At 46.4% G+C, this 26,223-nt stretch overlaps 3 protein-coding genes and 1 long non-coding RNA gene across 5 annotated transcripts in view; 3 read left to right on the top strand and 1 right to left on the bottom strand.

The window, feature by feature from the left end:
* Nucleotides 1-26,223, bottom strand: part of LOC148400019 (uncharacterized) — a 298,099-nt gene that overhangs the window by 215,319 nt on the left and 56,557 nt on the right. The gene's annotated exons all lie outside the window — the stretch shown is intronic.
* Nucleotides 11,659-13,923, top strand: LOC148400025 (janus kinase and microtubule-interacting protein 3-like). The gene is made up of 8 exons (XM_088371606.1): nucleotides 11,659-12,294; nucleotides 12,379-12,449; nucleotides 12,586-12,690; nucleotides 12,835-13,145; nucleotides 13,356-13,418; nucleotides 13,505-13,603; nucleotides 13,685-13,783; nucleotides 13,879-13,923. The coding sequence occupies exons 4-8, from the start codon at nucleotides 13,077-13,079 to the stop codon at nucleotides 13,879-13,881; spliced, it is 333 nt and encodes a 110-aa protein (XP_088227732.1). The 5' UTR covers nucleotides 11,659-12,294; nucleotides 12,379-12,449; nucleotides 12,586-12,690; nucleotides 12,835-13,076; the 3' UTR covers nucleotides 13,882-13,923.
* On the top strand, nucleotides 14,037-15,245 carry LOC148400024 (janus kinase and microtubule-interacting protein 3-like). Its single transcript, XM_088372307.1, has 3 exons — nucleotides 14,037-14,111; nucleotides 14,168-14,401; nucleotides 14,481-15,245. Exons 1-3 carry the CDS (start codon nucleotides 14,037-14,039, stop codon nucleotides 14,595-14,597), a joined length of 426 nt encoding a protein of 141 aa, XP_088228433.1. The 3' UTR covers nucleotides 14,598-15,245.
* On the top strand, nucleotides 16,827-26,105 carry LOC148400023 (uncharacterized). The gene is made up of 6 exons (XR_015857596.1): nucleotides 16,827-16,905; nucleotides 18,742-18,830; nucleotides 23,916-23,945; nucleotides 24,136-24,303; nucleotides 24,416-24,492; nucleotides 24,960-26,105. It is a non-coding gene; the product is annotated as an uncharacterized LOC148400023 (long non-coding RNA).

Genomic DNA, 26,223 nt, shown 5'->3' with positions numbered 1-26,223 from the left:
CAACTGGACCGTCCAGAGCGTACACGGTAAGTACAACTCATCGTTTTTAAAAAGAAGTACTTTTGTTGCCCTGAAAAGCGAGTGAGCGTGGCGTTTGTGGGGGACGTCGAATTTCGACGATTCTTTCTGGTCAACGGTTGTAAATGATTGTGTTGATTAAAAAAGAAAACTTGATGTAACTCTACTTTTAACTGCCGTTTCAGATAGATTTGGAATTGCATCACATCCAATTTTGCCTAGAGCGTACACGGTAAGTAACACTCGTTGTGTTTAAGGAGATTTACGTTTGTAATAGCAGAAGTGTAGCCGCGTTGCGTTGTACGTGTGAATGTTGGTCCAGGCGAAATGTTAATGTTTAATTTCATTCCTTTAGGTTCCACGGTGTTTGTTGGCTGCAAGTTTTCCACTGCAAGAAGAGGCTCATATCATTGACCAGGAGCGAGCTACAATGGTGAGTAGCCATAACATTTATGTTAAACACTTCCTATTTCATGTCTAACAGTACTTGATTTAACAAATAACCATAAATAAATACAGTGTGGGCACTGAAGTTAACATATGTGATTATACTGCCTAATCTGTCACCGAGTAGATTGTTGCAAAGTAATATAAGATCCAAAGTTGTAATTCAGAATAGTTTTCAAAAGAAGGCCATTAGAATTATATACAAGTCTGATTACCCTGAACAAGCTATTAATTAAATCACAAATTCTTCAATTCAAAGATTTGGTAGATTATCAGACAAATAATGTCTAACAGTAATTGATTTAACACATCACGATAAGTAGATTGAGTGTGGGCACTCTCAAGTTAACATATATGATTATACTGCCTAATCTGTTACAGAGTATGTTGTTGCCAAGTAATGTAGAATAGATCCAAAGTAGTAATCCAGAATAGTTTTGAAGAGGCCATTAGCATAATAAACAAATCTGATTACCTTGAACATAATAACAAGCTAAGTGTTTAATATGTCCTATGAAGTCAAAATTGGGCACCATCATGTGGTGAAATTTGGAATTGCATCACATCCAATTTTGCCTGGGAACAAACAGATTAAATAAATCTTAGTTTTGAATAAGCCACTCCTTCTCAAACAAGTAAACTCTGCCCATTTCGCGCAGTAGATGTTCTGTTAATATCTAGTATTTATACAAAGTCATAATTTAAATTGCTTTCAACCTTCATTCATCGGTTCAACCAACATTACTCGCTCTTATTACCAACTTGTATTGATTTAACTAAGCGTTTAATACTTCCTATCAGGTCTCAAGGCAAGATTTGGCAAAATACAGTTTCAGCAAATCCAATTTTGCCAGGGAACAAAAATAGATTAAATAAACTAAATAAGTCTTCTTCCCATTAAATAAATCAGAAAAGTCTGTCTTGTAACCAGTCCTCTTCAAACAAGTAAAGTCTGCCCATTTTGTGCCGTAGATTTTGTGTCTATGCCTAGTATTTAAACAAAATCATAATTTAAACGACTTCTTTCCTTCATTCACTTTGGAAATTTGGAATTGCAGCAAATCGAATTTTGCCAGGGAACAAAAATAGATCAATTAAACTAAATAAGTCTTCTTCCCATTAAATAAATTAAAAAAGTCTGTCTTGTAACCAGTCCTTTTCAAACAAGTAAAGTCTGCCCATTTTGTGCCGTCGATTTTGTGTTAATGCCTAGTATTTATACAAAATCATAATTTAAAGGACTTCATTCCTTCATTCACTTTGGAAATTTGGAATTGCAGCACATCAAATTTTGCCTGGGAAGAAAAGTAGATTAAATAAATTTAATAAGTCTTACTACTTCCCATTAAATAAATTAAATACGTCTTACTTGTTCCCACTCCTTTTCAAAACAGTAGTTTAAAACGAGGGCCCTTCACTCAATCTTTAACCTCAACCCCGCACGTTGTGTTGTATCTGTGAATGTTGGTTGTGGCCAAATGATAGTTTTCTTTCATTCGTTTAGGTTCCAAGAAAACTTGATGTAACTCTACTTTTAACTGCCGTTTCAGATAAGCGGGTATTACGTCGCAGTCATGTGCCGCGGATATGACGTAATTGCCCGAACCTCCGCCAAAATTCAAATCTGTTGGCGCGATGGCCGTGAGCCACTGAGCAGCGACGATTATCAACGGAAATATCTTTATTTTCTGCTTGCAACTGGACCGTCTAGAGCGTACACGGTAAGTAACACTCATTGTGTTTAAGGAGATTTACGTTTGTAATAGCAGAAGTGTAGCCGCGTTGCGTTGTACGTGTGAAAATTGGTCGAGGCGAAATGTTAATGTTTAATTTCATTCCTTTAGGTTCCACGGTGTTTGTTGGCTGCAAGTTTTCCACTGCAAGAAGAGGCTCGTATCATTGACCAGGAGCGAGCTACAATGGTGAGTAGCCATAACATTTATGTTAAACACTTCCTATTTCATGTCTAACAGTACTTGATTTAACAAATAACCATAAATAAATACAGTGTGGGCACTGAAGTTAACATATGTGATTATACTGCCTAATCTGTCACCGAGTAGATTGTTGCAAAGTAATATAAGATCCAAAGTTGTAATTCAGAATAGTTTTCAAAAGAAGGCCATTAGAATTATATACAAGTCTGATTACCCTGAACAAGCTATTAATTAAATCACAAATTCTTCAATTCAAAGATTTGGTAGATTATCAGACAAATAATGTCTAACAGTAATTGATTTAACACATCACGATAAGTAGATTGAGTGTGGGCACTCTCAAGTTAACATATATGATTATACTTCCTAATCTGTTACAGAGTATGTTGTTGCCAAGTAATGTAGAATAGATCCAAAGTAGTAATCCAGAATAGTTTTGAAGAGGCCATTAGAATAATAAACAAATCTGATTACCTTGAACATAATAACAAGCTAAGTGTTTAATATGTCCTATGAAGTCAAAATTGGGCACCATCATGTGGTGAAATTTGGAATTGCATCATATCCAATTTTGCCTGGGAACAAACAGATTAAATAAATCTTAGTTTTGAATAAGCCACTCCTTCTCAAACAAGTAAACTCTGCCCATTTCGCGCAGTAGATGTTCTGTTAATATCTAGTATTTATACAAAGTCATAATTTAAATTGCTTTCAACCTTCATTCATCGGTTCAACCAACATTACTCGCTCTTATTACCAACTTGTATTGATTTAACTAAGCGTTTAATACTTCCTATCAGGTCTCAAGGCAAGATTTGGCAAAATACAATTTCAGCAAATCCAATTTTGCCAGGGAACAAAAATAGATTAAATAAACTAAATAAGTCTTCTTCCCATTAAATAAATCAGAAAAGTCTGTCTTGTAACCAGTCCTCTTCAAACAAGTAAAGTCTGCCCATTTTGTGCCGTAGATTTTGTGTCTATGCCTAGTATTTAAACAAAATCATAATTTAAACGACTTCTTTCCTTCATTCACTTTGGAAATTTGGAATTGCAGCAAATCGAATTTTGCCAGGGAACAAAAATAGATCAATTAAACTAAATAAGTCTTCTTCCCATTAAATAAATTAAAAAAGTCTGTCTTGTAACCAGTCCTTTTCAAACAAGTAAAGTCTGCCCATTTTGTGCCGTCGATTTTGTGTTAATGCCTAGTATTTATACAAAATCATAATTTAAAGGACTTCATTCCTTCATTCACTTTGGAAATTTGGAATTGCAGCACATCAAATTTTGCCTGGGAAGAAAAGTAGATTAAATAAATTTAATAAGTCTTACTACTTCCCATTAAATAAATTAAATACGTCTTACTTGTTCCCACTCCTTTTCAAAAAAGTAGTTTAAAACGAGGTCCCTTCACTCAACCTTTAACCCTATTTATTCACCTTCTAGGCTAAGTGTTGAAGGCTAAGTGTTAAAGGCTAAGTGTTAAAGGCTAAGTGTTAGAGGCTAAGTGCCAGAGGCTAGGCGCCAGAGGCGAGTTTTTGTGGGCTGAAGTTTTAGTGGGGTTAGTGTGAATACAATCCAAAAGAATACAACAGAATACAATACAATAGAATATAATACATAGATTAAATTCAATAGCTCTTACTACTTCCCATTAAATAAATTAAATACGTCTTACTTGTTCCCAATCCTTTTCAAAAAAGTAGTTTAAAACGAGGGCCCTTCACTCAACCTTTAACCTCAACCCCGCACGTCACATTGTGTTGTATCTGTGAATGTTGGTTGTGGCCAAATGATAGTTTTCTTTCATTCGTTTAGGTTCCACGGTGTTTGTTGGCTATGTTTTCCACTGTCAGAAGGATGAAAATACAAAGTACAACGCTTGGACGTGGGCGAAGACGTCACCGGTGAGTCCTTCCTTCCTATTTATTTACCTTCTAGATGCTAGAGGCTAAGTGTTAGAGGCTAAGTGTTAGAGGCTAAGTGTTAAAGGCAACACAATACGAACAACACAACACAATACGAACAACTCAACACAATATGAACAACACAATATGAACAACACAACACAATACGAACAACACAACACATTACGAACAACACAACACAATACGAACAACATAACGATACTGCACTGAACAACACGATACCGCACTGAGAAACACGATACCGCACTGAACAACACGATACCGCACTGAACAACACCATGCCGCACTGAACACCATGCCACACTGAACAACACCATCCCGCACTGAACAACACCATGCCGCACTAAATAACACCATGCCGCACTGAACAACACCATGCCTCACTGAACGACACCATGCCGCACTGAAAGACACTATGCCGCACTGAACGACACCATGCCGCACTGAAAGACACCATCCCGCACTGAACACCATGCCGCACTGAACAACACCATCCTGCACTGAACAACACCATCCCGCACTGAACAACACCATGCCGCACTGAACAACACCATGCCGCACTGAACAACATTATGCCGCACTGAACAACACCATGCCGCACTGAACAACACCATGCCGCACTGAACAACACCATGCCGCACTGAACAACACCATGCCGCACTTAACAACATTATGCCGCACTGAACAACACCATGCCGCACTGAAAAACACCATCCTGCACTGAACAACACCATTCCGCATTGAACACCATGCCGCACTGAACAACACCATCCCGCACTGAACAACACCATCCCGCACTGAACACCATGCCGCACTGAACAACATTATGCCGCACTGAACAACATTATGCCGCACTGAACAACACCATGCCGCACTGAACAACACCATGCCGCACTGAACAACACCATGCCGCACTGAACAACACCATGCCGCAATGAACAACACCATCCCGCACTGAACAACACCATGCCGCATTGAACAACACCATGCCTCACTGAACAACACCATCCTGCACTGAACAACACCATGCCGCACTGAACAACACCATGCCGCACTGAACAACACCATGCCGCACTGAACAACATTATGCCGCACTGAACAACATTATGCCGCACTAAACAACATTATGTCGCACTGAACAACACCATGCCGCACTGAACAACACCATGCCGCACTGAACAACATTATGCCGCACTGAACAACACGATCCCGCATTGAACAACACCATCCCGCAGTGAACAACACCATGCTGCATTGAACAACACCATGCCGCACTGAACAACACCATGCTGCACTGAACAACATTATGCTGCACTGAACAACACGATCCTGCATTGAACAACACCATGCCGCACTGAACAACACCATCCTGCACTGAACAACACCATGCCGCACTGAACAACATTATGCCGCACTGAACAACACCATGCCGCACTGAACAACACCATGCCTTACTGAACAACACCATGCCGCACTGAACAACACGACGTCGCACTGAACAACACGACGCCGCACAGAACAACACGACGCCGCACAGAATAACACAATACCGCACAGAACAACACAATACCGCACAAACAGTTTTAGATAATATTACGTCGCAGTCATGTGACGCGGACATGACGTCAATAGGCGGAACTCACGGCAAAATTATAATCCGTGGGCGTGGCTTGCAACAGGAAGTAGGAAAGCGGCAATTCTGGCAAACAAGACACAGCGGTTAGTAACACGATGACTAACAAGGCAAATATTTTTGTTTTCAGCTTGCAACTTGACCGTCTAGAGCGTACAAGGTAATTACAACTGTTTTTTTTTAGCCCTGAAAAGCGAGGGAGTGTGGCGTTTGGGAGGAATGTCGAACTCGGCGTCTGCTTCCAGCCACAGACGCCAAATTTCGACGATTATTTCGACTGGTCAACGGTTGTAAATTATTGCGTTGACTAAAAACTTTATTTAACTCTACTCTTAACTTTGCCGTTTCAGATATGCGGGTATTACACCGCGGAAATGACGTCAATAGGCTGAACTCTCGCCAAAATTCAAATCTGTGGGCGCAATGGCCTTGAGCGAGACACCGGATACAAACACGACGATTATCAACAGAAATATCTTTATTTTCTGCTTGCAAGTGGACCGTCTAGAGCGTACACGGTAAGTACAACTCATTGTGTTTAAAAAGATTTACGTTTGTGTAGTTTGCGTTGCGTTGTATCTGTGAATGTTGGTTGAGGCTAAATGTTAATGTTTAATTTCATTCCTTTAGGTTCCACGGTGTTTGTTGGCTGTATGTTTTCCACTGCAAGAAGAGGCTCGTATCATTGACCAGCAGGAGCTACAATGGTGAGTACCCCTTTCGTCTTCCATTTATGTTAAACACTTCCTATTTCATGTCTAACAGTACTCGATTTAACAAATAACCATAAATAAATACAGTGTGGGCAGTCACGTTAACATATGTGATTATCCTGCCTAATATGTTTATCACAAATATGTCACTAATCACTAATATGTTTATTTGTTTATCACAACACCTTTGGACCTTCAGCAATCGATTATTTCCCTTCATCTACATAGAGACAGAACGATGGTGTCTTAAACATCTCATTCATTTCACCAAATAACTTCACGCAGGTGGATAACGGCCGTCTCGGTCACGCTATGTTGCGTGATGCAGTTTTGAAGAACCAAATGCATTTATTCAATGAATAAGTCAAGCTAGTTCTATGTTTATGATGTTGTAAGTTACGGTACCGATTGAAGTTGAGTTCGAAGCCAGTGGAAAACAGCGCTGCGTTTGTGCTCTCCAGGTACAAATGTTGTGATCTCTGACTGACGACCGGGCGAGACTCGAGTAAGAGATGTCCAAACGAGCTCCGGCAGGGCGGGCCAAGGCGGAGCGAACGGACGCCCTTCAGGCCGCCAATGACGAGCTGAGAACCAAACTGATGGACGTCCAGTTAGAACTTCAGCAGGAGAAGAACAAGGTGAAAACCTCAACAGACAGACACTGCCTGCCTCCCTGCCTGCCTCCCTCCCTCCCTCCCAGTTTTCCCGATGTAGATTAGACATGCGTGTGCCATGACTGTGTCAGCCTACATCAACAAATGCACCGAGGACGTCAGCACCACTAAGAATATCATCACCCGGGGCAACCAACGACCCTGGATGACTGAGGAGGTACGTCAAACGCTACGAGCGCGGAACTCTGCCTTCAAGTCTGGCGACAAGGAGACACTGAGGACAGCGAGAGCCAACTTGAACCGTGCCATCAGGATAGCGAAGTGAGACCGCAGTCGAAAATTTCAGGATCGTTTCCACGACGTCAAAAACATCAGGAGTATGTGGCAAGGCATACGGGCGATTACAGACTACAACTCACTCTCCCCCCCCCCCCCCCCCGGTGGGTGTAGTTGATGCTGACTTTCTAAATGGTCTAAATAACTTCTTTGGGAGGTTCGAGGCACTAAACGGCACTCCAGCAGTTAAAACTGTCCCCCATCAGGAAGAGGAGGTACTCTGCCTTGACTCCGCCGATGTGTTGAAGACCCTGAGGAGAGTCAACCCCTGTAAGGCCCCTGGCCCCGACAACATTCCTGGGCGTGTGTTCAGGGAATGTGCAAGTCATCTGGCTGGGGTCATCACAGACATTTTTAACACCTCGCTGGGCCAAGCCACAGTGCCGGCGTGCTTTAAGACTGCCTCCATCATTCCGGTGCCGAAGAAACCTCAAATCACCTCATTTAATGATTACCGGCCTGTTGCACTGACTCCGGTTATGATGAAGTGCTTCGAAAGGCTGCTTAAAGGTCACATCGTTTCCAGACTCCCCCTATTATTTGACCCGTTCCAGTTTGCCGACCGGCAAAACCGCTCCACTCAGGACGCCATCTTCTCCGTTCTTCACCTGAGCCTGGCTCACCTGGAGGAGAAGAACACCCATGTGCGGAGGCTGTTCCTGGACTTCAGCTCAGCGTTTGACACCATCATCCCACAGCATCTGGTAGGAAAATTGGAACACCTGGGCTTCAACACCCCCCTTCGCAACTGGCTGCTAGACTTCCTCAGCAACAGACCTCAGTCAGTCCGGGTCGGACAGAACACCTCTGATGTCATCACCCTCAGCACAGGCTCCCTTCAGGGCTGCGTCCTGAGCCCCCTGCTGTTCACCCTGATGACACACGACTGCGTCCTCAGGTTCACCACCAATCACATCGTGAAGTCAGCAGACGACACAACGGTGGTGGGGCTCATCAGAGACAACAACGACCTGGACTACAGAGAGGAGGTGGAGCAGCTGGTGGGCTGGTGCAGAGAAAACAGCCTGATCCTGAATGAGGAGAAGATGAAGGAGATCATCGTCGACTTCAGGAAAAAACAGCCTCACCACGCTCCACTGATCATCAACAGCTCAGCTGTGGAGGTGGTCAGCACCACCAAATTCCTGGGGGTCCACATCACAGAAGACCTCACCTGGACTATGAACACTACGGCACTGGTCAAGAGGGCACAGAAGCGCTTGTACTTACAGCGGAGGATGAGGAGAGCCCACCTGCCCCCACCCATCATGAGGACGTTCTACAGGAGCACCATAGAGAGCATTCTGACAAGCTGTCTCTCTGTGTGGTGTGGAGGCTGCACCGCCTCCGATTGGAAGAACGTGAGGAGAGTGGTGAGGACAGCAGAGAGGATCATAGGGGCTCCTCTTCCCTCCATTCAGGACATTTCATCTCAGCGCTGCATGTCCCGTGCCCGTAACATCATCAATGACCCATCACACCCCCACCATGGACTGTTCTCCCTGCTGCCCTCTGGGAAGAGGTTTGCAGCATCCGCTGCAGGTCCACCAGGTTCTGCAACAGCTTTTTCCCTGCTGTCATCAGACTGTTGAACACTAGAACTGTTGAGCTCTAAACTGAACTCTGCATCACACATTCACAGAACTGTACTTTATGACACTACGGACCTCTATCTTGCACTATCTCGCACTACCAACTTTACTGAACTTGTATAAACCCTTTAAATAGAAGTTTAATACATGGTTTAGCATTCCTCTGCACACTCTTGAATACTGTTTTGCCTACTTGCACTATTGCATAATTATCACTGCTGCACTTTATACTTATTTTTAATATATATATATATATATATATATAGTATATGTATATATATATATTTTCATAGGATATGTTACTTCTATTCAACTGCAATATCACTACTTTGTTGTAAGACGTATGCAACGGAATTTCGTTTTGTATGCACCATGTGCAGACAAGATGACAATAAAGTTTGTCTAAGTCTAAGTCTAAGTCATGTCAGGTCAGCTGTCTGGAGAGAGAGAGAAGTCAGGACCTGCGGGCGGAGCACCACCGTGCCACCGCCGCCATGACGGAACTCAAAAGCAAACTCCATGAGGAGAAGCAGAAAGAGTTAGCCATTACCAGGGAGACATTACTGCGGCAGCATGAAATGGAGCTGATGAGAGTGATCAAAATCAAAGATGGAGAGATCCAGCGACTGAATGCCTTGGTCCTCAGCCTGAGGGACGGCTCCATGGACAAGGTGATCCGCTCTATCCGTGTCTGACTATCCGCACGCCACGTCGGGCTTCGATGCGGCCGCTACCGTATTGTGTAGCTTGTCCCCAGTAAGCGTCGCGGCGCTCCGTTGCGGTCTCAACGGCCCGGTGTGGCGCAATGTCTGCTCAGGTGAGGAGGGGGGGCGCTTTGCTGGCGGAGGTGGAGGAGACGCGGCGGTGTCGGGAGACCGAGCGGTGTCGCCTCCACCAGGAGCGCGGAAGAAGCCCTGGCAGCGGCCCAGCAGGCCTGGCAGTCCCGAGCGGCCGAGCTCCGATCGGCTCATCACCAGCATCGGGAGGAGCTGAGCCGAACCAAGAGAGACTGCGAGAGGGAGATCCGCCGACTGGTAGGACTGATCAGATGCGCGGTGCGTGGCTATGTTCCCAATTTCGTTGTATACCTGCAGTGCAATGACACCTAAGGCATTCTATTCTATTCTATTTCACAAGAAGAAAATGTCCGGTTGCTCGCTTCGCTTTTGTCACAGCAAAGGTGTTCCAGTCGATTCAAGAAAAAAAATTGGCCGGTTGCTCTCTTTGTTTTTGTCACAATTCTGGCAAATGAGTTTGCCCGCCTGCCTGAGCGCTCCCCGTTTGTACATCCAGACGGATGAGATCAAGCTGAAAGACAGAGCGGTTAGTGTTTTGGATGAAGCCCTGGGGCCGGCCACGTCCACCGCCTTCAGCTGCAGACTCAGGCTGCCGAGCAGCAGATTGCTGCCCTGAGGGATTCCCAAAGGGCGGGCCTAAACTACCCTGGAAGTGGGGTCAACGCCGCTACTAGCAATCCTCTTCATTGCGTAAGCCACCTCATCACACACTTGCAGTACGCATGACTTAGTTCGTTGCTGGAGGAAGGTAGCACAAAAACAGTTTTGAACTTTGAACGAGTGCTTGTGTGTGTGTGTTGCGGGGCGTTTTCAGTCTCAGGAGGATCGGGACACGCGACGGTTTCATCTGAAAATCGCTGAGCTCAGCGCAGTCATCAGGAACCTGGAGGATCGAAACGCCCTGCTTTCTGAAGAGCGCAATGAACTGGTAATTTATTGACGGCACGCTTGAAGGTTTGCGCTACGTTTGATGCGCGCCATCCAGCGAGGCACCCATTGCGCTTGCTTATTAGTTGAGCGGCGCGTCGAGTCGGTTGCCTGGTAGATGTCTTTTATTGGGAGCCAAAGCCACGATTCCGTTCAAACCGATGCAAAAGGAATGGATACGTTCTGGCCCGCGTGTTGTGCGTCTTTCACATCCCGCACTTCATGCTTGCAGCTAAAGCGACTGAGAGAAACAGAAAGCCAGTTTCTGCCACTCCTGTACAAAAACAAACGCCTGAGCAGGAAGAATGAAGAACTCTCGCTGGTGCTGTGTCGCCTTGAAAACAAAGTGCGCTTTGTCACCCAGGAGAACGAGGAGATGGCAAGCTTGGTAAGTCGACGCGGACAACGGCGGCGTGCCAACAGAGTCCACTGCATTTGTGTTCCACAGAGAAGGCCTAGTTCGCTCAATGACCTGGACCGCGGTTGCGGCCAGCAGGACGGTGAAATGGAGTTCCTTCAAGTTGTGGAGCAGCGGCACATCATCGACGACTTGTCCAAGGTCTTCAGGCAGGCGACTCGGTGCACGTACGGCAGCGCCACGCTCGCTCGCTGTCGCCAGGAAATCTTTTCCGTCCAAAGCTTGGCCGGCGGCCGCCATCCAAAAAATTGGCCCCTTAAATTCCGACCTTTCAAGCAGGAGCATTGTGCGCACGCGTTTGAACACGCTTTAGACTTGTTTTGCCGTTTTCAGCAGCTCAAAGCTCCCGTTTTGTCAGCGCCTTTGCCACTCGCTGTGCGCTGAAAACGACGGACTTGCCCGGCTGCTCAGCCCGTCAACCATGAGCCGCGAGCGCGACATCATTGTCCGTAGGCAGCTAGTGGCAAAATGCACCCTGTTAGAGTTGCGCTCGCTCCAACTTATTTTGCAAGAACCACACGGGAGACAAGTAAGTTCTTTTGGACACCTGCAGGTGGAGAGTCCATCCGTTGTACGAATGAAGTCTGACTCTCGGCTCCTGCACGAGCATTTTAATTAAGAGAAACAGGGTGGGTGTAAGAGTGGATTGAATAGAGGAAGCCCTTGACCTCTAGTCAAAACATAGCAAGGGGTGTTTTACGACTTTGTGTAGGAAGGGATAAGCTATAGGGATAAATAAGGGATAAATAATATTATTTATTACAGGTTGCAGTCAAAGTCAAAGCAACATAATGATACGATAAAGATAATCTGGAAAACCCTGACACACCCTGTAGTTGTCACTTTTGGAAAAGACGAGCGTCCCTCCAATCATCGCCGGTGACGTGTTTTTCAGGCTCTGGAGACAGGAGCTCATGTCAGAAATGTCATTGTGAGTCGCGTTTGTTTCTGCGCCGGAGCCGTTCGTTCCCTTTGCATCCAAAGAATCTCAAAGGCGGATTATTTGTGTCGACAGGAGAGAGATTTGCTGCTACGATACCGACGTCGAGAATCTCTGAGGAGGAACAAAGCGTGAGGTCCTGCAAGGTGAGTCTGTTTGTTTGCGGCTGCTTGGTGTTGCGCAAGATGAAATGGCCTTTTTCTCGCTATCGTTCCTCTCGTCGATTCATCGTGAGGTGTCGCTTCAGTTTGTTCAGCGAGATGTTTGCTTCCGCGCCCGCAGGTCATCGAAACATTTTACGGCTACGACGAAGACGTGTTGGTGGACTCGGACGGATCGTCCTTGTCTTTTCACACCGACAGAACCCCCGACACGGAACCCGAAGAGGTAGCCCGCCATTTCTGCCAGCGTATTGGCACCAAACATTCCTCTTCAGCCTGGAATCGGACTCGTCTTTGCGTCGCGGGTGCTTTGTCGCCGGTCTGACTGATTCTGGTACTAGTGCTGTGTTGCATTGGTGTGTGCATGAAGAGGCGGAGCTTCGCTACCGCCAGCTGACGCAAGAATATCAAGCGCTGCAACGAGCCTACGCTCTGCTAGCCCAGACCAGCGAAGGGGACTACGACGCCGAGAAGGAGATCAAGGTGGCGCCCCTTCCCGCAACCCCCGGCCGGGTCGCAGCCTCCCCGTTCTCACCCAGCCTCGGGTGTTCTCTGGTCTGAAAGGAGGAGGAGGAGCCTCCCTCCTCCTCCTTTCAGACCAGAGAAAAGCTGATGGTAGAAATGGGTCACTATCAAAGCAGAGTAGCAGATCTGGAGTCAGCGCTGAAGCAACAAGGACAGGTAAGCTCATCAATGAGCACACCTTTTTCTCAGACAAAATAGCTACATTCTTCAGTCACTCATTCGTCTGGCATTACTGGACCAACCCCCCCCCCGAATGTGGCTGGGAAAATGCGGAGAAAAGCAAATGTCATTTTCCAGTCAACCAAAGAATTTGTGGATGAAAATGACACAACATTCCAAAGCTGTCCACGCGTTTGTCTCTTCTAGAATGTCAAGTGGGTGGAGGAGAAGCAGCTGCTGCGTCAGAGCAATCAGCAGTTGGCCGAAAAGGTGACGGAAAGAAAGGCGCTGGGCGGAGTCGCTTGGCGTCACACCCGTCGGGAAGCCCCGCAGATGAGGTCTGACTGTCTTTTCAGGTCAGGCGGATGGAGGCGGAAGAAGCGCGTCTGAAAGAGCACATCCAGGATATCCGAGACCAAAACGAACTGCTTGAGTTCCGCATCCTGGAGCTGGAGGTGGGAAGACTCGCACAAGCGTGTTGAGGCCAGAGATGTGACGGACGGACGGACGGACGGATGCATGCCTCTGCCTTTCAGGAGAGGGAGTGGCGCTCCCCCGTCTTGAAGTTTCTGCAAGTCCGTTTCCCAGACGGCCTCAGCCCTTTGCAGATCTACTGCGAGGCCGAGGGCGTGAGCGTACGTAAGGCGTCCCTCGCAACCCTAACCTTAACCCGAGGTCCCAGAACACCTTACATTGCTCCTTGCGCCTTTCCCCCGGACATCGTCATCAGTGATCTGATGAAGAAGCTGGACATCCTGGGCTATAACGCCGTAAGTGTATGTCGAACTCCTTATGTTCGCACTCCACGAGACTCGGCGGCTCAAATGTGACTTTTGGAAGGCTTTGCGCTGAAAGAAGCTTGTTGACGCTGTGCCTTTGGGCTCTTCTATGTTCTGCAAGCAGAAGGGCTACCTGGATGAAGAGTTGGACTTCAGGAAGTGTTCCATGGACCAGGCTCATAAGGTAAGCCTCCCTCAAATCTCCCGCCGGACCACTGATGGACGAGGATTGCGGCCCAGAGGATCCTGGAGCTGGAGGCCATGTTGTACGAGGCGCTACCGCAGCGGGACTGCCCCGCCACGGACGGCGAAAAAGCCAGCCACGCTGGCGTGAATGACGTGCTGACGGCGGATCAGAGAGAAGAGCTTAGGAGCGCCGTGGACCAATGGAAGCGAGCCCTGATGTGCGAGTTGAGGGAGCGCGACGCTTGCATCCTCCAAGAGAGAATGGATCTGCTGCACAGCGCGCAACAGGTAAGGGCCCAAAGCCAGCCCGGCACTTACTTGCACGCTTACTGGCTTTTGAATGCCACTTTCCATTTGTCCGTCCTAGAGGAACAAAGAGCTGAAAGAATTCATCGAAGCTCAGAAGAGACAAATCAAACAATTGGAGGAGAAGTTTCTGTTTCTCTTTCTATTCTTCTCCTTGGCCTTCATTCTGTGGCCCTAACACCAGCTGGTGAGTGAGCTCCAGCGGCACCGCACTCGACACCTCCGATACACTGCCAGCCGGTCTCAGACGTTGGCAGACGCTCCGATGCCAACGTATACCCCCCGCCACGGTGACAGAGGCACCGCGTCACACCGGCGCTCATCCAATCAGAAGGCAGGAAAAGCAAATTCACATGCAGGGCACTTTTGAACCAGAAGAGAGCGCCACAAAAAACGGTTGTTGCCCCAAACGCGCACTAAAAAGGGTCAGAATAACAAGAGTCCCACTGGCCAGCCGGGGCCACCCGTCCAGCTGTTTCTTCAGGGGGGAAAAAAATTGGAGTCACCGGTGAGTACATTTTGCATTTAGCTCTGCTTTTCTGCTTCTGTCTTCAAGTGTGTGGCATCCTGCGATCAAAGATTCAGCCAACCCCAAAGCGGTTGACCTCAACGTCCCACCACCATGCCTACCAGAGCAGGTGACATGATGCTTTGGACATCCTTCCGTCTCAGATGCCCAAAAGTACTCTTTGCCACATCTGCGGCAATACGGTGTCTTTTCAAAGGTGCAAATAAATCCAGCGTGGGCGGAACACGCACGTCTTCGGTTTCTCCCGCTTTGTTTGTGTGACAGCTGTTGTGAAAATTTTATACAAATAAAGTTGTATAGTACAGGTTTGGCCAAGCCGCAACTCCCGAACCGCATGCGGCTCTTTTATGTTCATATCAACATTTGTGTGTGTGTGTGTGTGTGTGTGTGGGGGGGGGGGGGGGGGTTGTGCGTGTTGGCTTCACTTGAGTTCAATTTGGTATTTTGGTCATAAGCGCATGTGGTGAAATTCCACAAAGTAGGATGGGCAAACACATTTCTTTAAACTATGAGTGTCAATTGGGCTCTCGAAATGGCAGGGAAAAGATGCACAGCAAAACGAAAATACGTAGATGAACACAGGACGTTTTAATCAGAGTGGGAAAGTTTCTATTTTTTGTTGAACGTGATGGCAAACCATTCTGCCTGATATGTCAGACCTCAGCGCATTTCAAAGATTCAAATCTTCAGCGCCATGCACTTCAGCTCACTCCATGCTAACATTGATCAGGCGTCGAACCCGCAACATCATGCTTAAGAGGTGGCCATGCTAACCAGTGCGCCATTATGTCAACGCATAATAACTAAGTCTACTGATCAAAACAGCGGTTACTATATGACGTCGCTACGTCGTGGTCACGTGACGCAGACAAGACGTCAATGGACGTGGGCAGAGTTAACTTGTTTAAAAGGGAGTGGGCAGAAGAAATATTTAATTTATTTAAATCTATTTTGAGTGCACACCATTATGCCAATGCATAACAACTGTAAATCTACTAAACAAAACAGCGGTTGCTATTTGACATCTGCCACGTCGTGGTCACGTGACATACGTGACGTCGATGGGCGTAACTTTCGCCGGAATTCAAATCCGCGGGGAGAGTTAACTTGTTTAAAAGAGAGTGGGCAGAAGAACTATTTAATTTATTTAAATCTATTTGGTGTGTGCGCCATTATGTCAATGCATAACAACTGTAAGTCTACTAAACAAAACAGCGGTTGCTATAGGACGTCTGCCACGTCGTGGTCACGTGACGCGGACGTGACGTCGACGCCTACTTTACATCCCACCGATCACAGGACCCCTCGGCTGCATAACCGTGCCCCCTTCCCAACCAATCGGATTTGCTATACGCGAAAACGACGCCAATGGAAAGAGCTTCCGCCCAAATTTAAATCCGTGGGCGTGGCTCGCAGCAGGAAGTAGGAAAATGGCGGCGATGTTGACAAAGACACGGCGGATGGTAACATACGACTAACAAGAGAAATATTTTTATTTTCTGCTTGCAACTGGACCGTCCAGAGCGTACACGGTAAGTACAACTCATCGTTTTTAAAAAGAAGTACTTTTGTTGCCCTGAAAAGCGAGTGAGCGTGGCGTTTGTGGGGGACGTCGAATTTCGACGATTCTTTCTGGTCAACGGTTGTAAATGATTGTGTTGATTAAAAAAGAAAACTTGATGTAACTCTACTTTTAACTGCCGTTTCAGATAGATTTGGAATTGCATCACATCCAATTTTGCCTAGAGCGTACACGGTAAGTAACACTCGTTGTGTTTAAGGAGATTTACGTTTGTAATAGCAGAAGTGTAGCCGCGTTGCGTTGTACGTGTGAATGTTGGTCCAGGCGAAATGTTAATGTTTAATTTCATTCCTTTAGGTTCCACGGTGTTTGTTGGCTGCAAGTTTTCCACTGCAAGAAGAGGCTCATATCATTGACCAGGAGCGAGCTACAATGGTGAGTAGCCATAACATTTATGTTAAACACTTCCTATTTCATGTCTAACAGTACTTGATTTAACAAATAACCATAAATAAATACAGTGTGGGCACTGAAGTTAACATATGTGATTATACTGCCTAATCTGTCACCGAGTAGATTGTTGCAAAGTAATATAAGATCCAAAGTTGTAATTCAGAATAGTTTTCAAAAGAAGGCCATTAGAATTATATACAAGTCTGATTACCCTGAACAAGCTATTAATTAAATCACAAATTCTTCAATTCAAAGATTTGGTAGATTATCAGACAAATAATGTCTAACAGTAATTGATTTAACACATCACGATAAGTAGATTGAGTGTGGGCACTCTCAAGTTAACATATATGATTATACTGCCTAATCTGTTACAGAGTATGTTGTTGCCAAGTAATGTAGAATAGATCCAAAGTAGTAATCCAGAATAGTTTTGAAGAGGCCATTAGAATAATAAACAAATCTGATTACCTTGAACATAATAACAAGCTAAGTGTTTAATATGTCCTATGAAGTCAAAATTGGGCACCATCATGTGGTGAAATTTGGAATTGCATCACATCCAATTTTGCCTGGGAACAAACAGATTAAATAAATCTTAGTTTTGAATAAGCCACTCCTTCTCAAACAAGTAAACTCTGCCCATTTCGCGCAGTAGATGTTCTGTTAATATCTAGTATTTATACAAAGTCATAATTTAAATTGCTTTCAACCTTCATTCATCGGTTCAACCAACATTACTCGCTCTTATTACCAACTTGTATTGATTTAACTAAGCGTTTAATACTTCCTATCAGGTCTCAAGGCAAGATTTGGCAAAATACAATTTCAGCAAATCCAATTTTGCCAGGGAACAAAAATAGATTAAATAAACTAAATAAGTCTTCTTCCCATTAAATAAATCAGAAAAGTCTGTCTTGTAACCAGTCCTCTTCAAACAAGTAAAGTCTGCCCATTTTGTGCCGTAGATTTTGTGTCTATGCCTAGTATTTAAACAAAATCATAATTTAAACGACTTCTTTCCTTCATTCACTTTGGAAATTTGGAATTGCAGCAAATCGAATTTTGCCAGGGAACAAAAATAGATCAATTAAACTAAATAAGTCTTCTTCCCATTAAATAAATTAAAAAAGTCTGTCTTGTAACCAGTCCTTTTCAAACAAGTAAAGTCTGCCCATTTTGTGACGTCGATTTTGTGTTAATGCCTAGTATTTATACAAAATCATAATTTAAAGGACTTCATTCCTTCATTCACTTTGGAAATTTGGAATTGCAGCACATCAAATTTTGCCTGGGAAGAAAAGTAGATTAAATAAATTTAATAAGTCTTACTACTTCCCATTAAATAAATTAAATACGTCTTACTTGTTCCCACTCCTTTTCAAAAAAGTAGTTTAAAACGAGGTCCCTTCACTCAACCTTTAACCCTATTTATTCACCTTCTAGGCTAAGTGTTGAAGGCTAAGTGTTAAAGGCTAAGTGTTAAAGGCTAAGTGTTAGAGGCTAAGTGCCAGAGGCTAGGCGCCAGAGGCGAGTTTTTGTGGGCTGAAGTTTTAGTGGGGTTAGTGTGAATACAATCCAAAAGAATACAACAGAATACAATACAATAGAATATAATACATAGATTAAATTCAATAGCTCTTACTACTTCCCATTAAATACATTAAATACGTCTTACTTGTTCCCAATCCTTTTCAAAAAAGTAGTTTAAAACGAGGGCCCTTCACTCAACCTTTAACCTCAACCCCGCACGTCACATTGTGTTGTATCTGTGAATGTTGGTTGTGGCCAAATGATAGTTTTCTTTCATTCGTTTAGGTTCCACGGTGTTTGTTGGCTATGTTTTCCACTGTCAGAAGGATGAAAATACAAAGTACAACGCTTGGACGTGGGCGAAGACGTCACCGGTGAGTCCTTCCTTCCTATTTATTTACCTTCTAGATGCTAGAGGCTAAGTGTTAGAGGCTAAGTGTTAGAGGCTAAGTGTTAAAGGCAACACAATACGAACAACACAACACAATACGAACAACTCAACACAATATGAACAACACAATATGAACAACACAACACAATACGAACAACACAACACATTACGAACAACACAACACAATACGAACAACACAACGATACTGCACTGAACAACACGATACCGCACTGAGAAACACGATACCGCACTGAACAACACGATACCGCACTGAACAACACCATGCCGCACTGAAAACCATGCCACACTGAACAACACCATCCCGCACTGAACAACACCATGCCGCACTAAATAACACCATGCCGCACTGAACAACACCATGCCTCACTGAACGACACCATGCCGCACTGAAAGACACTATGCCGCACTGAACGACACCATGCCGCACTGAAAGACACCATCCCGCACTGAACACCATGCCGCACTGAACAACACCATCCTGCACTGAACAACACCATCCCGCACTGAACAACACCATGCCGCACTGAACAACATTATGCCGCACTGAACATTATGCCGCACTGAACAACACCATGCCGCACTGAACAACACCATGCCGCACTGAACAACATTATGCCGCACTGAACAACACCATGCCGCACTGAACAACACCATGCCGCACTGAACAACACCATGCCGCACTGAACAACACCATGCCGCACTGAACAACATTATGCCGCACTGAACAACACCATGCCGCACTGAAAAACACCATCCTGCACTGAACAACACCATTCCGCATTGAACACCATGCCGCACTGAACAACACCATCCCGCACTGAACAACACCATCCCGCACTGAACACCATGCCGCACTGAACAACATTATGCCGCACTGAACAACATTATGCCGCACTGAACAACACCATGCCGCACTGAACAACACCATGCCGCACTGAACAACACCATGCCGCACTGAACAACATTATAACGCACTGAACAACACCATCCCGCACTGAACAACACCATCCCGCACTGAACAACACCATGCCGCACTAAACAACATTATGCCGCACTGAACAACATTATGCCGAAATGAACAACACCATGCTGCACTGAACAACACCATGCCGCACTGAACAACACCATGCTGCACTGAACAACACCATGCCGCACTGAACAACACCATGCCGCACTGAACAACACCATGCCGCACTGAACAACACGATCCCGCATTGAACACCATCCCGCACTGAACAACACCATGCCTCACTGAACAACACCATGCCGCACTGAACAACACCATGCCGCACTGAACAACACCATGCCGCACTGAACAACACCATTCCGCACTGAACAACACCATGCCGCACTGAACAACATTATGCTGCACTGAACAACACCATGCCGCACTGAACAACACCATGCCGCACTGAAAAACATTATGCCGCACTGAACAACACCATGCCGCACTGAACAACACCATCCCGAACTGAACAACACCATGCCGCATTGAACAACACCATGCCGCACTGAACAACACCATCCTGCACTGAACAACACCATCCCGCACTGAACAACACCATGCCGCACTGAACAACACCATGCCGCACTGAACAACACCATGCCGCAATGAACAACACCATCCCGCACTGAACAACATTATGCCACACTGAACAACATTATGCCGCACTGAACTACATTATGCCGCACTGAACAACATTATGCCGCACTGAACAACATTATGCCGCACTGAACAACATTATGCCGCACTGAACAACACCATGCCGCACTGAGCAACACCATGCCGCACTGAACAACACCATGCCGCACTGAACAACACCATGCCGCACTGAACAACACGATACCGCATTGAACAACACCATGCCGCACTGAACAACACCATCCTGCACTGAACAACACCATCCCGCACTGAACAACACCATGCCGCACTGAACAACATTATGCCGCACTGAACAACATTATGCCGCACTGAACAACACCATGCCGCACTGAACAACACCATGCCGCACTGAACAACATTACGCTGCACTGAACAACACCATGCCGCACTGAACAACACCATGCCGCACTGAACAACACCATGCCGCATTGAACAACACCATGCCGCATTGAACAACACCATGCCGCACTGAACAACACCATCCCGCACTGAACAAAACCATGCCGCACTGAACAACACCATGCCGCACTGAACAACACCATCCCGCACTGAACAACACCATCCCGCACTGAACAACACCATTCCGCACTGAACAACACCATGCCGCACTGAACAACATTACGCTGCACTGAACAACACCATGCCGCACTGAACAACACCATGCCGCACTGAACAACACCATGCCGCATTGAACAACACCATGCCGCATTGAACAACACCATGCCGCATTGAACAACACCATGCCGCACTGAACAACACCATCCTGCACTGAACAACACCATGCCGCATTGAACAACACCATGCCGCACTGAACAACACCATCCTGCACTGAACAACACCATGCCGCATTGAACAACACCATGCCGCACTGAACAACACCATCCTGCACTGAACAACACCATCCCGCACTGAACAACACCATCCCGCATTGAACAACACCATCCTGCACTGAACAACACCATGCCGCACTGAACAACACCATGCCGCACTGAACAACACCATTCCGCACTGAACAACACCATGCCGCACTGAACAACACCATCCTGCACTGAACAACACCATCCTGCACTGAACAACACCATGCCGCATTGAACAACACCATCCTGCACTGAACAACACCATCCTGCACTGAACAACACCATGCCGCACTGAACAACACCATGCCGCACTGAACAACACCATCCTGCACTGAACAACACCATGCCGCATTGAACAACACCATGCCGCACTGAACAACACCATCCTGCACTGAACAACACCATGCCGCACTGAACAACACCATGCCGCACTGAACAACACCATGCCGCACTGAACAACATTATGCCGCACTGAACAACATTATGCCGCACTGAACAACATTATGTCGCACTGAACAACACCATGCCGCACTGAACAACACCATGCTGCACTGAACAACATTATGCCGCACTGAACAACACGATCCCGCATTGAACAACACCATCCCGCAGTGAACAACACCATGCCGCATTGAACAACACCATGCCGCACTGAACAACACCATGCTGCACTGAACAACATTATGCTGCACTGAACAACACGATCCTGCATTGAACAACACCATGCCGCACTGAACAACACCATCCTGCACTGAACAACACCTTTCCACACTGAACAACACCATGCCGCACTGAACAACATTATGCCGCACTGAACAACACCATGCCGCACTGAACAACACCATGCCGCACTGAACAACACCATGCCGCACTGAACAACACCATGCCGCAATGAACAACACCATGCCGCACTGAACAACACCATGCCTCACTGAACGACACCATGCCGCACTGAAAGACACCATGCCGCACTGAACGACACCATGCCGCACTGAAAGACACCATCCCGCACTGAACACCATGCCGCACTGAACAACACCATCCTGCACTGAACAACACCATCCCGCACTGAACAACACCATGCCGCACTGAACAACATTATGCCGCACTGAACATTATGCCGCACTGAACAACACCATGCCGCACTGAACAACACCATGCCGCACTGAACAACATTATGCCGCACTGAACAACACCATGCCGCACTGAACAACACCATGCCGCACTGAACAACACCATGCCGCACTGAACAACATTATGCCGCACTGAACAACACCATGCCGCACTGAACAACACCATCCTGCACTGAACAACACCATTCCGCATTGAACACCATGCCGCACTGAACAACACCATCCCGCACTGAACAACACCATCCCGCACTGAACAACACCATGCCGCACTGAACAACATTATGCCGCACTGAACAACATTATGCCGCACTGAACAACACCATGCCGCACTGAACAACACCATGCCGCACTGAACAACACCATGCCGCACTGAACAACATTATAACGCACTGAACATCACCATCCCGCACTGAACAACACCATGCCGCACTAAACAACATTATGCCGCACTGAACAACATTATGCCGAAATGAACAACACCATGCCGCACTGAACAACACCATGCCGCACTGAACAACACCATCCTGCACTGAACAACACCATCCCGCACTGAACAACACCATGCCGCACTGAACAACACCATGCCGCACTGAACAACACCATGCCGCAATGAACAACACCATCCTGCACTGAACAACACCATGCCGCACTGAACAACACCATTCCGCACTGAACAACACCATGCCGCACTGAACAACATTACGCTGCACTGAACAACACCATGCCGCACTGAACAACACCATGCCGCACTGAACAACACCATGCCGCATTGAACAATACCATGCCGCATTGAACAACACCATGCCGCACTGAACAACACCATCCTGCACTGAACAACACCATGCCGCATTGAACAACACCATGCCGCACTGAACAACACCATCCTGCACTGAACAACACCATCCTGCACTGAACAACACCACCCCGCACTGAACAACACGATCCCGCATTGAACACCATCCCGCACTGAACAACACCATGCCGCACTGAACAACACCATGCCGCACTGAACAACATTATGCCGCACTGAACAACATTATGCCGCACTGAACAACACCATGCCGCACTGAACAACACCATGCCGCACTGAACAACACCATGCCGCACTGAACAACACGACGTCGCACTAACAACACGACGCCGCACAGAACAACACGACGCCGCACAGAATAACACAATACCGCACAGAACAACACAATACCGCACAAACAGTTTTAGATAATATTACGTCGCAGTCATGTGACGCGGACATGACGTCAATAGGCGGAACTCACGGCAAAATTATAATCCGTGGGCGTGGCTTGCAACAGGAAGTAGGAAAGCGGCAGTTCTGGCAAACAAGACACAGCTGTTAGTAACACGATGACTAACAAGGCAAATATTTTTGTTTTCAGCTTGCAACTTGACCGTCTAGAGCGTACAAGGTAATTACAACTGTTTTTTTTTAGCCCTGAAAAGCGAGGGAGTGTGGCGTTTGGGAGGAATGTCGAACTCGGCGTCTGCTTCCAGCCACAGACGCCAAATTTCGACGATTATTTCGACTGGTCAACGGTTGTAAATTATTGCGTTGACTAAAAACTTTATTTAACTCTACTCTTAACTTTGCCGTTTCAGATATGCGGGTATTACACCGCGGAAATGACGTCAATAGGCTGAACTCTCGCCAAAATTCAAATCTGTGGGCGCAATGGCCTTGAGCGAGACACCGGATACAAACACGACGATTATCAACAGAAATATCTTTATTTTCCGCTTGCAAGTGGACCGTCTAGAGCGTACACGGTAAGTACAACTCATTGTGTTTAAAAAGATTTACGTTTGTGTAGTTTGCGTTGCGTTGTATCTGTGAATGTTGGTTGAGGCTAAATGTTAATGTTTAATTTCATTCCTTTAGGTTCCACGGTGTTTGTTGGCTGTATGTTTTCCACTGCAAGAAGAGGCTCGTATCATTGACCAGCAGGAGCTACAATGGTGAGTACCCCTTTCGTCTTCCATTTATGTTAAACACTTCCTATTTCATGTCTAACAGTACTCGATTTAACAAATAACCATAAATAAATACAGTGTGGGCAGTCACGTTAACATATGTGATTATCCTGCCTAATATGTTTATCACAAATATGTCACTAATCACTAATATGTTTATTTGTTTATCACAACACCTTTGGACCTTCAGCAATCGATTATTTACCTTCATCTACATAGAGACAGAACGATGGTGTCTTAAACATCTCATTCATTTCACCAAATAACTTCACGCAGGTGGATAACGGCCGTCTCGGTCACGCTATGTTGCGTGATGCAGTTTTGAAGAACCAAATGCATTTATTCAATGAATAAGTCAAGCTAGTTCTATGTTTATGATGTTGTAAGTTACGGTACCGATTGAAGTTGAGTTCGAAGCCAGTGGAAAACAGCGCTGCGTTTGTGCTCTCCAGGTACAAATGTTGTGATCTCTGACTGACGACCGGGCGAGACTCGAGTAAGAGATGTCCAAACGAGCTCCGGCAGGGCGGGCCAAGGCGGAGCGAACGGACGCCCTTCAGGCCGCCAATGACGAGCTGAGAACCAAACTGATGGACGTCCAGTTAGAACTTCAGCAGGAGAAGAACAAGGTGAAAACCTCAACAGACAGACACTGCCTGCCTCCCTGCCTGCCTCCCTGCCTGCCTCCCTGCCTGCCTCCCTCCCTCCCAGTTTTCCCGATGTAGATTAGACATGCGTGTGCCATGACTGTGTCAGCCTACATCAACAAATGCACCGAGGACGTCAGCACCACTAAGAATATCATCACCCGGGGCAACCAACGACCCTGGATGACTGAGGAGGTACGTCAAACGCTACGAGCGCGGAACTCTGCCTTCAAGTCTGGCGACAAGGAGACACTGAGGACAGCGAGAGCCAACTTGAACCGTGCCATCAGGATAGCGAAGCGAGACCGCAGTCGAAAATTTCAGGATCGTTTCCACGACGTCAAAAACATCAGGAGTATGTGGCAAGGCATACGGGCGATTACAGACTACAACTCACCCTCCCCCCCTCCGGTGGGTGTAGTTGATGCTGACTTTCTAAATGGTCTAAATAACTTCTTTGGGAGGTTCGAGGCACTAAACGGCACTCCAGCAGTTAAAACTGTCCCCCATCAGGAAGAGGAGGTACTCTGCCTTGACTCCGCCGATGTGTTGAAGACCCTGAGGAGAGTCAACCCCTGTAAGGCCCCTGGCCCCGACAACATTCCTGGGCGTGTGTTCAGGGAATGTGCAAGTCATCTGGCTGGGGTCATCACAGACATTTTTAACACCTCGCTGGGCCAAGCCACAGTGCCGGCGTGCTTTAAGACTGCCTCCATCATTCCGGTGCCGAAGAAACCTCAAATCACCTCATTTAATGATTACCGGCCTGTTGCACTGACTCCGGTTATGATGAAGTGCTTCGAAAGGCTGCTTAAAGGTCACATCGTTTCCAGACTCCCCCTATTATTATTATTATTCAGTGCGGCATGGTGTTTTTCAGTGCGGCATAATGTTGTTCAGTGCGGCATGGTGTTGTTCAGTGCGGCATGGTGTTGTTCAGTGGAGGATGGTGTTGTTCAGTGCGGCATGGTGTTGTTCAATGCAGGATCGTGTTGTTCAGTGCAGCATAATGTTGTTCAGTGCAGCATGGTGTTGTTCAGTGCGGCATGGTGTTGTTCAATGCGGCATG

This window comes from Syngnathus floridae, chromosome 3 (assembly GCF_059516105.1).
Source record: "Syngnathus floridae isolate MCC-2025c chromosome 3, RoL_Sflo_1.0, whole genome shotgun sequence".
Lineage (NCBI taxonomy): Eukaryota > Metazoa > Chordata > Actinopteri > Syngnathiformes > Syngnathidae > Syngnathus > Syngnathus floridae.
This window is presented reverse-complemented; position numbering and strand designations above follow the sequence as displayed.

What these genes read in the sequence shown, in the direction of transcription:
- LOC148400025 (XM_088371606.1), top strand. Translation starts at nt 13,077, where the DNA reads ATGGTAGAAATGGGTCACTATCAAAGCAGAGTAGCAGATCTGGAGTCA. An exon ending in ATCAGCAGTTGGCCGAAAAG is followed by an intron (nt 13,419 to 13,504) that starts GTGACGGAAAGA and finishes CTGTCTTTTCAG; the next exon opens with GTCAGGCGGATGGAGGCGGA. An exon ending in TCCGCATCCTGGAGCTGGAG is followed by an intron (nt 13,604 to 13,684) that starts GTGGGAAGACTC and finishes TCTGCCTTTCAG; the next exon opens with GAGAGGGAGTGGCGCTCCCC.
- LOC148400024 (XM_088372307.1), top strand. Translation starts at nt 14,037, where the DNA reads ATGTTCTGCAAGCAGAAGGGCTACCTGGATGAAGAGTTGGACTTCAGG. An exon ending in CCATGGACCAGGCTCATAAG is followed by an intron (nt 14,112 to 14,167) that starts GTAAGCCTCCCT and finishes ATTGCGGCCCAG; the next exon opens with AGGATCCTGGAGCTGGAGGC. An exon ending in TGCTGCACAGCGCGCAACAG is followed by an intron (nt 14,402 to 14,480) that starts GTAAGGGCCCAA and finishes TGTCCGTCCTAG; the next exon opens with AGGAACAAAGAGCTGAAAGA.